This window comes from Peromyscus californicus, unplaced genomic scaffold, assembly GCF_007827085.1.
Source record: "Peromyscus californicus insignis strain IS unplaced genomic scaffold, ASM782708v3 Scaffold_4__1_contigs__length_199733344, whole genome shotgun sequence".
NCBI classification, from domain to species: domain Eukaryota; kingdom Metazoa; phylum Chordata; class Mammalia; order Rodentia; family Cricetidae; genus Peromyscus; species Peromyscus californicus.
Genome location: NW_026294562.1, coordinates 189,019,465 through 189,031,979, shown reverse-complemented (window position 1 = coordinate 189,031,979; position 12,515 = coordinate 189,019,465). Strand labels below are relative to the sequence as shown.

At 43.8% G+C, this 12,515-nt stretch overlaps 2 protein-coding genes across 5 annotated transcripts in view; both read right to left on the bottom strand.

Moving 5' to 3' along the window:
* The window catches only part of LOC128124915 (zinc finger protein interacting with ribonucleoprotein K-like), an 8,964-nt gene extending 7,525 nt beyond the window's left edge, over positions 1 to 1,439 (bottom strand). Inside the window, exon 1 of one of the 2 annotated variants that reach the window (XM_052761728.1) lies at positions 502 to 1,439. The gene's annotated coding sequence lies outside the window, so the exon portion shown is untranslated. The remainder of the gene's footprint in view (positions 1 to 501) is intronic. The other variant, XM_052761727.1, reaches the window with a different exon arrangement.
* On the bottom strand, positions 2 to 12,515 carry LOC128124914 (zinc finger protein 501-like). Of its 3 annotated transcripts, XM_052761724.1 has the most exons (4): positions 12,215 to 12,514; positions 8,134 to 8,260; positions 4,643 to 5,920; positions 2 to 678 (listed from the first exon to the last, which is right to left on the bottom strand). In XM_052761724.1, exons 1-4 carry the CDS (start codon positions 12,245 to 12,247, stop codon positions 539 to 541), a joined length of 1,578 nt encoding a protein of 525 aa, XP_052617684.1. In that variant the 5' UTR covers positions 12,248 to 12,514; the 3' UTR covers positions 2 to 538. The 3 variants fall into 3 exon arrangements, with proteins under 3 accessions (XP_052617684.1, XP_052617683.1, XP_052617685.1); XM_052761723.1 differs by lacking the exon at positions 2 to 678 and having other exon boundaries at positions 3,303 to 5,920; positions 12,215 to 12,512; XM_052761725.1 differs by lacking the exons at positions 2 to 678; positions 8,134 to 8,260 and having other exon boundaries at positions 3,303 to 5,920; positions 12,215 to 12,515.

The following is a 12,515-nucleotide window of genomic DNA, read 5'->3' as shown; positions in this document are numbered from 1 at the left end:
AAGAGATATCATGAATGATGGCAGGGATCCAAACCCTTGGGTCTTTCTCTATATTCTCCCAACATGGAGCAAGGTGACCTGGGGGTGCCTTCGTTACATCTGATCCCAAATACTCAGTGCTGAGGGTTACCTGTGGGGCCCTGAACAATGACTCAACTCGCCTGTGCTATATAGAACAGCTTTTTGGAAAACCGAAAGCCCACACTCAAGCCTGTATACTTCTTCCCTACAGAAATTCCTATGTCGTAGGGATAAGGATAAAACTCCCCATCTTACTATTACAGGCTTAAAATATTCCAGACTTCAATATCGGTCCAAGAAATTACACACTCTGGGGCCTTGGCTGTCACACACTGCCCTGTCTTGTCACAGTAGCTTTGCAAATAGGGAACCTAAACACAAACCAGGATTTGGAGAGTAGCGACTTAAGCGGACTCCCTCACTCAGACTTTGTATGATACTTGGTGAGGGCAACGGAGCATCGGATGTCACAGCACTTACCTAAGCCTGGTGCATGAACATGGGCATAGCCATCCAACTAAGGCGCGCGCAGATGGCACGGAGACGGGACCGGGACTTTGGGCAAAGCTGCCGCCGCCAGCGCCCAGTGTGCGATGAATGCTACTTCTAGAACCGCTCCTTCATACTCTTCATCCCCTAACGCTGGACAAAGGGGTCCTGCATATGGTCAACAAAAACGGACCCAAAAACCGCTAAAACGAGCGCCACAGAATGCAGCCGGAAGTCCCGCCCTATCCTACCAGTAAAAAAAAAAAAACCTGAAAATGATACCGTTCTAATTGCTCATTGGTTCAGTGTTCTTCTATCTGTGACAAATGCACTCTGGGTAACGTAGTTCCTCTAGTTGTGCGTCTGCGGCTGGGTAAGCTGTGGACCCTCACCACCTGGAACAAAGGCTAAGCGAGATGCCAGGAAATGTCGTCACAGACGGTAGCAAACAAGCCTCTTTCAGGTATTTGTTTTCTGGTCTGTGTTCTTCGTTTGTAGTCTTGGGCCACCCCAGTGTTTTCCAACCAGGGGGCAAACAGAATACCCAAAAAGGGCTGCAAGTAGGCTACACTGGAGGTCAAAGGGGCTATGGTTGGCTAGGAGGATGATACTCTCTCTGAGGGAGCAAAGAAACTTCTCCACTTCTTACCCAAATTCTGGACAGACATCATGATGGAAGCGCATGCCTAGCCTCCAGAACTAGCTGTAGGCACTTAGCTGCCCTAATCCACTGCTGGAGACTATCTGTAAGTAGTCTCTTCTAAATAGCTAGGTGTGTTACACTTCCATTTCTGCTCTCATATCCTGGAGCCCTCCCTTAGTATTCTAACACCCCTGCCCCATCTTTCATGGCACTTGAATGTCCCTTCCTCTCTGTCCCGTCAGAGGATGCATCACAGATCACATATGGCTCTTTAAACTTCAAATATATATATATATATATATATATATATATATATATATATCGAGAAACTAGAGAGCTAGCCGACTTTCCTGAATATTACAAGGAGCATAGATTACCTCTCTAAAAAAACAGGATCTGTGTGAAACCCACAAGTTCCTCACAACTCCCCCTCTTCTAAGGGTGCAGCCCTTTGCAAACAGACCCAGCCAGCCACCTACAGAAGTGGCCAGTTATAGCCACCAACTGGTCATAAACTAAGGTTAAATGTAACCACAGTCCACAACTGCCAAAATCAAAGATGAAAACAGTTTAAGCAATTCTGAAACTTTTAGCTTGTGAACAAGTTCTGTGTTTTTCTTGTATTTGTGTATTTAGCATCTGTCAATCTCTGGACCGAACAAAGAGCTTAAGTTGTCCCTCATGATGATATACAGCATGTGATTCCAGTACAGGATACTGGAGGCAAGAGAATCATTAGTTTCAGGCCAGCCTGGCTAGATAGCAAAACCCCAAGTCAAACAAAACAACAAAATATCAACAAATACCAACAGCAAAAGCCATCTCAACGGGTTGAAAAGTGTTGACGGGAATATGGCCAGCTTGAGTATGGTGAGCATGGAGAGCATGGCTCTGGCAGGCCTTGCTCCTCTCTCCCACACACTCTGCTTTGCTAAAAACCATTACACTCCTTAAAGCTTGCCCCCAAGGTCTATCATTTATTTGGCCACTTCCATCTCTTGATGAAAGGTCCAGCTATCAAAGTATTTAAGACCAACAATCAGAAGCCCCTTTGGCTCACCTCATTAATATGTCCAGTTAAAATTAAACACCTCATCCTAGCAGGAGGGGTTTCTATTTTTCCTTTGTAAGCTGCCATTTTCTTAGGTGCCATGCCCACCTCCCCTTTACACAGAGGCAGTCCTTTGTCCCCCTAGGGACAAATATCCCTGTCCCCTTTCCCCTTCTCCCTCTTCCTCTATCTCCTGTGTTTGTCTCTTATTTCTAGCCTTCAATCCCCCTGGGGCAAATAAATCTCCTTTGTGCTGAGAACTTGGCCTTGGGGGTCCTGAGTTGATCTTTCAGTGCAAGTGTCCTGTCCAAGTGACTCAGTTGGTCTAAACTTCTTCCAGGCAGCTGGCCTGGATTCTGCTTCTACTCAGCTACTCTGGACTCAATCTTCTTTGCAGCTTGGCTTGTTTACTCCTAGGAAGAAGAAGCCTAGGGAAAATGCTCAGTTTCAAGGATTTTCTGAAACTATTTTGACTTTTCTCAGCTTCCTTCCTGTGTAAGGATGGAATGTTACAATCTCACAGTTAACAGTTACACAACAAAGCTATACATACATTCCTAAACAGTACGAGGCTGCAGAAATCAATGAAGGCACAGTCACTAGACTTGTGATGATTTTTTTGTAATAGGCAGAGTTCACTTGTTTTGCTGTAAATCTCTTCCACTTCCAGTTTATCACACCCAGTATTATATTTCCAATTAGGGATCATACCTGGTAACCATTATATGTAAATTTCTGGACAGGAGGACATGTAACTTCTTACACAGCAGGTGAAAACCTCCCCTTTACAGTGTCAAGCACTACAAATTAGCATACAAGAGCTAAACAAATGCATGCTATCATTAGAAGGACAGAAAAAAATAAACCCTCTTCAGTGGCCCCTGGTTTCACCAAAATGGAAGCATCAAGGCCACAAATTAAGACCACAAAGTCCTATATGCCTAGATCTCAGAAAGAAAACAAGATGAAAGAAATGAGAAATATTTTTGACTCAGCTGTACCTACAAGACAAAGTGAGATCTCCACAAAAGCTGTTGATCCATGCAGAGTTCAATTTTGTCTCCTACTATTGGGAAGAAGAATCCCAAAGACTACAGGTAGACTCAACAGTAAACGTGTTTATTAATGCATAGACTAGACATTGGTAGTCATAAGTTGGTAAATGGAAGACTGGAAAAATTAACCACAGTGTCAGTGTAAGACAACAATTTCCATAAAGAAGGGATGATAATGCTGGAAAACTCCAGCAGACTGAAGACTGGTTCCTCCTGGTAAAACATGACAGATGCATGTTTCAACTACTCAGGAAAAAAACAAAATAAAACAAAACATGTTCCTTGTGAAACCTCAGTAAACCCCCCCCCCCCCCACACTCTATCCCCTACAGACAAAGAGAAGCTTAAACCAGGATTCCTAAGTATAGATAAGAATTGAGATCCCTTTCAAGTTCCCAGGTGGTGATATCAGCTACAGGGACTTAAAAACAGAGTAAGGATATTAGGCCAACTGGTAGGGGCTAATTGGCCATAAAACATCCCAAACTTCTCAAACCCTGGAGACAGCTCGTAAAACTCCTAACACGGTTGCTGAACAAACGAAAGATAAAGATAACATAAAAGACTGAAAAAAGGAAACTGATACTAACCAAGGAGAGGGAGGTGGGTTGTGGGGTATGAATTATGTGGTCTGTGCCTTTAAGAACTAGCCTCACAAAGAAAGGGCAAGCTCCTCCCTGCCTCACTGCTACAAGTAAGTGCATTGTAACAAGCTTCCCTGCTGCAGCCTTAAACAGAATAAACCTTGCTTTTGCATTCTGGTATGGATAGTCCTTGGTGGTCTCTCTGGGGGGTCACGATCTGGGCACAACATTCCTCTTAAGGCTTTGCTCAGGATTCCACCCAGATATTTGCCTTTCCTTAGCATGTTGAGGATACCAATGCACAATGAGCAAACTGATAAAAAAGTAAGATGATTTCTACCACAGAAAATGGCTTGAGTATAACTCAGACAAGAGCCCGAATCACATCAGCATGTATGGAGCAGTTCCTATAAAACTCATCCATTCCTGAACACACAAGGAATACAAACACCCTGGATGTTTGAAAATATAAGGTTCAACTTGAGGCAAGCAGTTCAATTATAAAAGTTAATACTGGGAAAAAAAGAAAAGGAAAAATAAATGAGAACATCCCCTGCAGGTCCATGTCTTCTTGAGCACAGTATGAACTTCCAAGACCTAAAGGATATTAGACCTTGGACTGAAGCTATTTTTGCATGTTATTCTCATGAAGCCTCTCCATGGTGTGAGACTTTTCGGTGGAGAAAGAGGGTAGACTGTTGAGGAAAAGATTTCCCACATTTACCACACTCATATGGCCTCTCTCGTGTGTGAACTACGTGGTGTTGAAAGAGGTGACACTTTTGGACAAAAGACTTACCACACTGGCCACACTTAAAAGGCTTTAATCCAGTATGAAGTTTCTGATGTTGCATAAGACCATTGCTTTCTTGAAAAAATTTCCCACATTCTTTGCACTCAAATGGCTTCTCCCCAGTGTGAGATCTCTGGTGTCGAACAAGCTTAGATTTGTAAATGAATGCTTTCCCACAATCGCTGCACACATGAGGCTTTTCTGCAGTGTGAGTTTTGTGGTGTTTGTTGGAAGTGTCTCTTTGGCTAAAGGATTTCTCATTCTCATCACACCCATAAGGCCTTGCTCCAGTGTGAATCATCTGGTGTTCAAGCAGACTATGGCTGTGTGTGAAGAATTTTCCACATTCATCACATTCATAACGCTTTTCAGCTGCATGAATTCTCTGGTGCCGAACAAGAGTTGATTTGCATCCAAAGGATTTCCCACATTCATCACACTCATAAGGTCTTTCTCCAGTGTGGATTCGGCAGTGTTCAGTAAGGTTGGAAATTTGCCTAAAGGATTTTCCACATTCATCACACACATAGGGCTTTTCTCCTGTGTGAACTCTATAATGTTTAATGAGGGTATCTCTTTGGGTAAATGATTTCCCACATTCACCACACTCATAAGGCTTTTCACCTGTGTGAATTCTGAGGTGGTTATTTAGGTGGGAGGTCTGTCTAAAAGATTTTCCACATTCATTGCACTTGTACGACTTTTCTCTACCAGGGACTCTATTGGGATGAGTAAAAGAGCTTTTATGGCGGTGGACTTTCCTACATTTAGTAGACTCAGAAAGTCTTTTTCTAGCATTGGCTCTTGGGTAGTGATCCTGAGTGTGTTTAAGGCTGGAGGCTTTTCTGTGTTGACTCTGCTTGGAATATCCTATTCTAGTCTGAAAGCCCTTTCCACATTCAGTGATTAGGTTTGGTTGCTCACAAATGGGAATGGTCTGTGGAGGGATAATGTCCAATGCATCTGGGAAGTTCTTTCTAACTTCTGCAGAGGGAAAGGGCTTTTGTGACCCACGAATTCTGCAATTCTTCACCAGTAAGGCTGTATGTGAGTGTCTTTTCAAGGTATTTTCTGAGTTGCGATGATTCTGTTCCTGGGGAAGGTTTGATTTCTGCCTAAGTTGATGAACCAGGTGCAACATGCCTTTCAAGAGTGGCAAATATATATCACATGGATGAGACTCCTGGTTAGCTGGACTTGCTTTTGGGGTCCTGACCAGTGACAATCCTTCTACAACAACCTGATCAAAAGGTAGCTTTCCATTCTCCATTCCTTGCCAGCAATCTGAAAACAGAGAAATTAATTATTATGAAACATATTTATTATGATGGTGTATTATTTGTGTTTTAAAATAATTTTCTGTAAAATTATTTATATACTTTATTACTTTTTATTTTATTTTTCTGATAAGTTCTCACATATCTCAAGCTCACCTCAAACACATCATGAAGTTATTGTTTACCTTGAATTTCTGATCCTCCAACATATATGCTTGTAAAGCTAGACATGTAGCTTTTAAAACTAAGCTGCACCCACAGCCCAATAGGTAACGTGAGTTTTTTGTTTTGTTTTAATTTTTATGTTTTATTTTTTTTCTTGGTGCCAGGAATTACCCCAGGGCAACATTTCTCAACCTGAGGGTTGCAACCCCTTTGCGGGCTGTATTTTTGATAGCCTGTGTATAAGATGTTTATATTACAATTCATAATAGTAGAAAAATTATAATTTTGAAGTAGCAATGAAATACTTTTATGGTTGGGAGTCATCACAACAGGAGTAACTGTATTAAAGGGTCACAGTATTAGGAACGTTGAGGACCACTGTCCTAGGGCTTTACACATCTTAGGTTAAGTACTCAACCACTGAGCAGTATAGCAACAACTTGATTTTTAGATATCTTCAAAACTTTGCCAAAAGCAAGGCATGATGGCATGTGGTTATTATCCTAGCTATCTTGGAGATTGAGGCAGAACTGTTTTAGCTCAGGCATTCAGGCTTAGCCTGGGCAACACAGCGTGACTGGTGAGTGGGATCTTCTTTATTGCTGCTGGCTGGGGAGAGACTAGAGTCTTCCTCTAAGCAAGGCAATTCTTAAGCAATAACAAAAGGCTTCAGGGGGCCTATAGCATTTATATGCAAATGAACCAATCAACAGCTCATGCTCCCTGCCACATTTTCTGTCTCTTGGACAATTCAAGATGGAATGAATATTCCTTTGTCTAATCATCCTGAGTTCAGGGAGCAGACAAGTAAGGCCAACTGCCCCACAAACCTGCTGTCATTATTTAAACTGCTCAACCCTACAACACTGTTTGCCACGTTCTGCTTTTCATGGAGAAACTCTATTGGTGGTTGTGATTAATTGTTTTTCCTTTCTTGCTTCTGCCTCCTGAACACCAGGTACTTCTCATGGAAACACCAACCGTCTTATATCAGTGTCCCCAACCTCTCTGTGCTATTATTACTCAGTCACTTCTCTAGCTAAAATCCTGCAGGTACATTTTAAAACAAGAAAAGGAAAGTCTTGTGATTCACATAGCAAGACATGAGGCCTTGGTGTATTGATGTGAGGAAGAGGGAGCTACATGTGAGGTAAGGAAGGGGCTGTCAGGGAGTGTTAGGTTAATATCACAAAACATGGAAGCCTCATGAGACAAAGGACACAAGGTTGAATTATATCACAAACATTAGAGGCAACTTATTCCTCAGTCAACAGCAATCAGTAAGACCTTATTGTTTGGGGTCTTCATTACAGGAATTCTGTATAGAAGGTTAAGGATATCTCAGATGTGTTCAAGGAATATTTAAGCATTTATGGATACTTCACAGTGAATGCATATGAGTACTGGAAAATGCCTAACAGGAGGTGGTACAGAGCAACAGGTAACAAGTCTCCCTGTCTCCCTGGGCAACTCATCAAGGTCAATTGTCCTCTGGGATTGCACTGCACTAAAAAGCATCCAGGGATATCTCCATGTCCCTTGTCATGAATCTGCATGGAACCTGCATGAAGCAAGTCCTAAAAGAAATACAAGACAGAGCAGATGAGCCTCCAACAGTGGCCCAAGAGACTCGGCTTATTACATGACCAGGATGGAAAATAACATACTCGAAGGAGATTTTTGGCAACATCTCATAGTCCTATGTAAATACTGATCATGACAATGCCTGTTATTTCTCACTCTGGCAGTCAATGGGGAGCTATCATTTAGGAAGAGGTGCAGAAATTAGGAAATGAAGCCCAACATATCTAGACTACAGAAACCATAAAAGGAAGCAGATGAACAAGAATCTTACTTTACTGATACAAGGTACCTGATGCCCAGACTCTTCTGGCACTGTTTGGAACAGTGCATACGGCTAATCCCTCCATATATGAGAAGATAATAGAGAAGTTAACAGAACCCAAAATCTTGCTCTGGAAATAGCAAAGCTATCTGTACTGGAAGAAAATGGATATTGGCAAGTACATGGATGGGCTGGGTATGGGGCCTTACCCAATGAAGTTATAAGTGCAAAGTTCTCTAGCATCACACGAAGGTACAGCTGCCTCTGAGCCTCATCGAGGAGCCTCCACTCTTCCTTGGAGAAGAAGATGGCCACATCCTCAAAAGTCACAAAGTCCTGCCACAATGGGAACAGACCTTTCCATTATCAGTTCTCTTAGGATCCCAAGTTCATCATCATCCTCCCCCCAAGTCATTCTTTCCCTGAATGCCCTTTGCTGATATCGAACGATAATTGGTGACACTAATGTCCACTCTCATGATACTCCCATTCATCACTATGTCCTCCAACTGTGGGAAATACAACATGGGATAACACTTCAACTCTGGTCATGGTATATACAGCCCACAGCCAGTTTCCAAGGGTTTTCAAAGTTGTACCTTTCTGATACAAAAAGTTTGGAGCTTATCTACTATTCTGTAGTTCTCAAGGCTATCCCTATGGATCCACACCCCCTCCATCCATGTATCACTTCACTCTTTATCATATTTCTCAGAAGCTCTCCTTCCCACCTCTACCTCCACCTTGATCCCTTTCCATAGACCTCGTTCTGTTTCTCTCACATTACTCAGAACATGATATCCAGAGAATCAGACCACAGACTCTCCAAATGCCTCTCCTCCAAAAAATTAGGCCAAGCCTCTGTGCAGACTGCTCATGGGTGGGTTTGTTCTGTCTCCCTGGGGCACAGTTAAACAGCTCTACTGTGCCATGGCCTCACAACCCTGCAAGATAAACTTAGGATCCAACTGAGGACCTGGCTCCTTGGTACTTAGGTGGTGTGGAATTTCCTGCCAGCCCCTCCAGAATTTGTAAGCCAGAGGTCCCCTTATTTCAGAGGATTTCTATGCAGGCTTGTCCCCATAATGCTACGCAGAGTAGATGGCTCTTCTGCTCCTTTACCTTGAACTATAGCTTCATGACATCCTTCCCTATGTCTTAAAGGGAAGCTTCTCTTTCCCTTTAAGGCCCAACTAATGCTGCCCCTGGTGTGAGCTGCTGTCCTGTCTGATACTCTCCCACCTCACAGCCCTACTGTGGACCCATGACTCCAAGGTCCCCTCCCCAGGAGTTCTGAAGGATGACTGGTCTCAGCTTCCTTCTCCACAGACCTGCAATCCCTAACCTGCACTCTGTTATAACACAGATGGGCCTTGGCAGCTTGATACAGGATCCCTCTGATGGTCCACACTACCAGAGGCAGCCCCAGTTCTGTTCTCAAGCCCCCTGGATTAGTCTATTTTCATTAACATAACAACACATATAAGGCAAGCTTCTTTATAAAGAAAAGAACTATGGTTTGGTTTGTGGCTCTGGAGGTGCAAGGTCTCTTTGGTGACAACCTTCTTGTTGCAGAGTTCTGATGCATGAAAGAAACATATGATAAGAGGCAAGAAGAAAGGAGGGCATGTGTGTGTGATCTCTTTTATAAAGACACCAGGATTCAGCCATGGGTGAGAAGAACAACCTTAATGAGTTAATTTTACCCTACTCACTCCTCAAAGATTCTATCTCTAAACACCTCAGGCAGGTAAGTTTTTGCCCTATTAATACCTGACACTGAGTATTATATTTCAATACATGAAGTCATGGGGTTGGGCACGCAACCACGCAGAAACCACCGCAGACTCTGCTTGACTGTTTCACATCTCAACCTTGGCCACTCAGGAAAACCCGCTAATCTCAAACACATATCACTTTCTTCAACTCTTTGGAACCTGATGTACCCTCTTCACTTGCTGCCTTCCTCTTCTCCTGACCCCATTCAATGGCCTGACATAGTGCCCTTCCTTCTACACGAGGCCCTGTGACTCTCTCAATTAACACCTATGTCTCTGAATGTATGACCTGCCTGAACCTCCTCAAACACACTAAGGGTAACTACAGAATTCCACTACATCTAAAGCAAGCTGGATAAACATTAGTCTTAGCTTTAGCGCCTCGGTTTCTCCTAGTACTTCTCACTGACTTATCCCCTAGAGTTTTGACAACTTGCTACATCTCACACCCTCCCCAAGGCCACTTCTGAACCTGTGATTCTCACAATGACTACCCAGGCACCCAAACCTAACCCACCAGTGATCCCTGCCCTCTTTCCCAAGTGTACTAATATGACTACCTAAACTACAAAAACTCCTCCTAATGGTTACCCAAATTACACCCTAGCACAAACACTTCTAACACTGCCTTCTGAATGACTCCATCCTGAATTTGAATCCACTCTCGACATGGTCCTAGGCTGTGTAGTTAACCACGCATTTGGCATGCCCAAATTAGGTGTTTTGAAACATCTCGGATTCTAAGCATATCCCCAAACCAAACTCCAATGTTAACTGCATCTACCACCAACTTCACACCAGTGTTGGCGGTGCCTCTGAGCTTCTAGTTACTAAACATGACCACCACGCTTTTACACACAAAATTAGCTCCCAGTTTTCTCTCTCACCTTCATCAGCAGTAAACCTGACATTCCTTATCTAAACAACACAAAACCTGGAGCCCAACAGCAACCACCTCTGTGACTACAGTAGCTTTTTCCTTGATTATCTCATCCTTCTGTAGCACCAGGAAGTGTAACCTGGGTCAAAGAATCTCCCAGTTCTTCTGGGATTCTGAAGAGGGCATCTGAGAAAGCCACTGCAGGTCTGACAACTATGCCCTAGCTTTTGGGTCCCAAGAGAAATAAAAGAAAAACTATTCTGCCCCACCTTCGCCCATTGATTTATCCAGTATGTAACAGCAGGGTAGTCTTCCCTTTACATGAATTATCTTGAAGAGACATTAAGAAATGTCTTGTTCACCCCAGTCAGAACATCAACAGACCAAGGTAATGGCACTAGCCAAATCTGGCTTGGTGAAACTGTGAGACTACTTAGTGTTTTTCAGCCTTTCTAATGCTGCCACCCTTTAATACAGTTCCTCATGCTGTGGTGATCCCCCAACCATAAAATGATTTTTGTTCTTCGTTACAACTTTATAACTGTAATTTGCTACTGTTATAAATCATCACACAAATATCTGTGTTTTCCTATGGTCTTGGGTGACCTCTGTGAAAGGGTCGTTCCACCCCCATCATGGGTTGCTAACCACAGGTTGAGAACCACTGCTCTAGCACTCCACAAGACCAAGGACAGATGTGGTGAGCTTGGTTCAGCAGTGGTGAGGAATTAATGGTGATCCTCTCCCTGTCTTCTACAAATAAAAGGAATGTTAAGAGTCCCAATAGCCTTACCACTGCCATGGTGTCTCTCTATCACTGTACTGTTTTGCTCATTTCACTGTCACGACTAAGGGACCAATGTATTTTGTAGGTCACCATACCAATCTCTGCTCCATAAAGGCCAATAACCGTAATACACCCAAAAGAAGTTATGTAAGAGGTAACACCTTCACACCTCATTTGCCCTGGTTCCCAGCAGATAAGAACCAGTCCATATAGCCCCTAAGTCAAGAGTAGGGCTCCTGTACTTAAGAGTCTGTTCAGGTCAGCAGGCCAAACTTGGACACAGATTCCAGAACACAATCCCCAAGACAAAGAATAGGACTAGCTCCAATGAGGCTGTAGAATGGTCATAAGAATTTCTGAGCAAAGGTAGGTTGTGAGAAGCCACTATCCACGGTCGGGGATCCAAGTGCATATCACATGCCTCCTCACTTTTCTGCTTTCCCTGCTCAGCCAGTAAGCCAGGTGACCTGGAAAGAACTTCATGAAGGACATCTCTTAGTCCTCCAATTCCCAGTGTTCGTTCTTACTATAAGAAATTGCACACGGCTCCAACTTTTCCTGGGTTTCACCTTGCCCTTTTCCAAACAGTTCTACCTCTGGATACAAGGAGTAGACACTTCAAAAAAGCTGAAACCTGACTGATTCATTCAGCTCACAACACTGGCTACCAGCCTCCTGCCGTGAAAGCTCCCAGCTCAGCACTCTCCCACAGCTCTGACTCTGGATTTGGAAATGGGGGCCCATCTGTGTGTCCTGCACTGTTTTGAACCCAGGGATTTCTACTCGGTAGCTGTCCCTGCACTAGGCTTTAAGGTGGAGCAAAGCCCAAAGGACTCAGCACGTACCTGAGCCAGGTCGCTCTGGGTGGCCACCGCCATCGGATTCCGAAGGTGCAGATTCCGAAGGTGCAGCGGGAACCGCGAAACCAGCGCAGCTCCTCAGTCCAGCCAGAAGGGAGAGGTGGCAACACTCGCACCGCTGAAGCCCCAAACCCTCACAGCTTGCAGTGCGGGAACACGGCGCTCAACACAGCCTTCGGAACTACTGTTAAGCCAGTAGTGAAGCCAAGTTCCGTAGTGACGGGACTGACCCAGTGACGTTGGCCTATGATCATTCATTGGCCTTGGCGAACTGCATTCTGGGCAA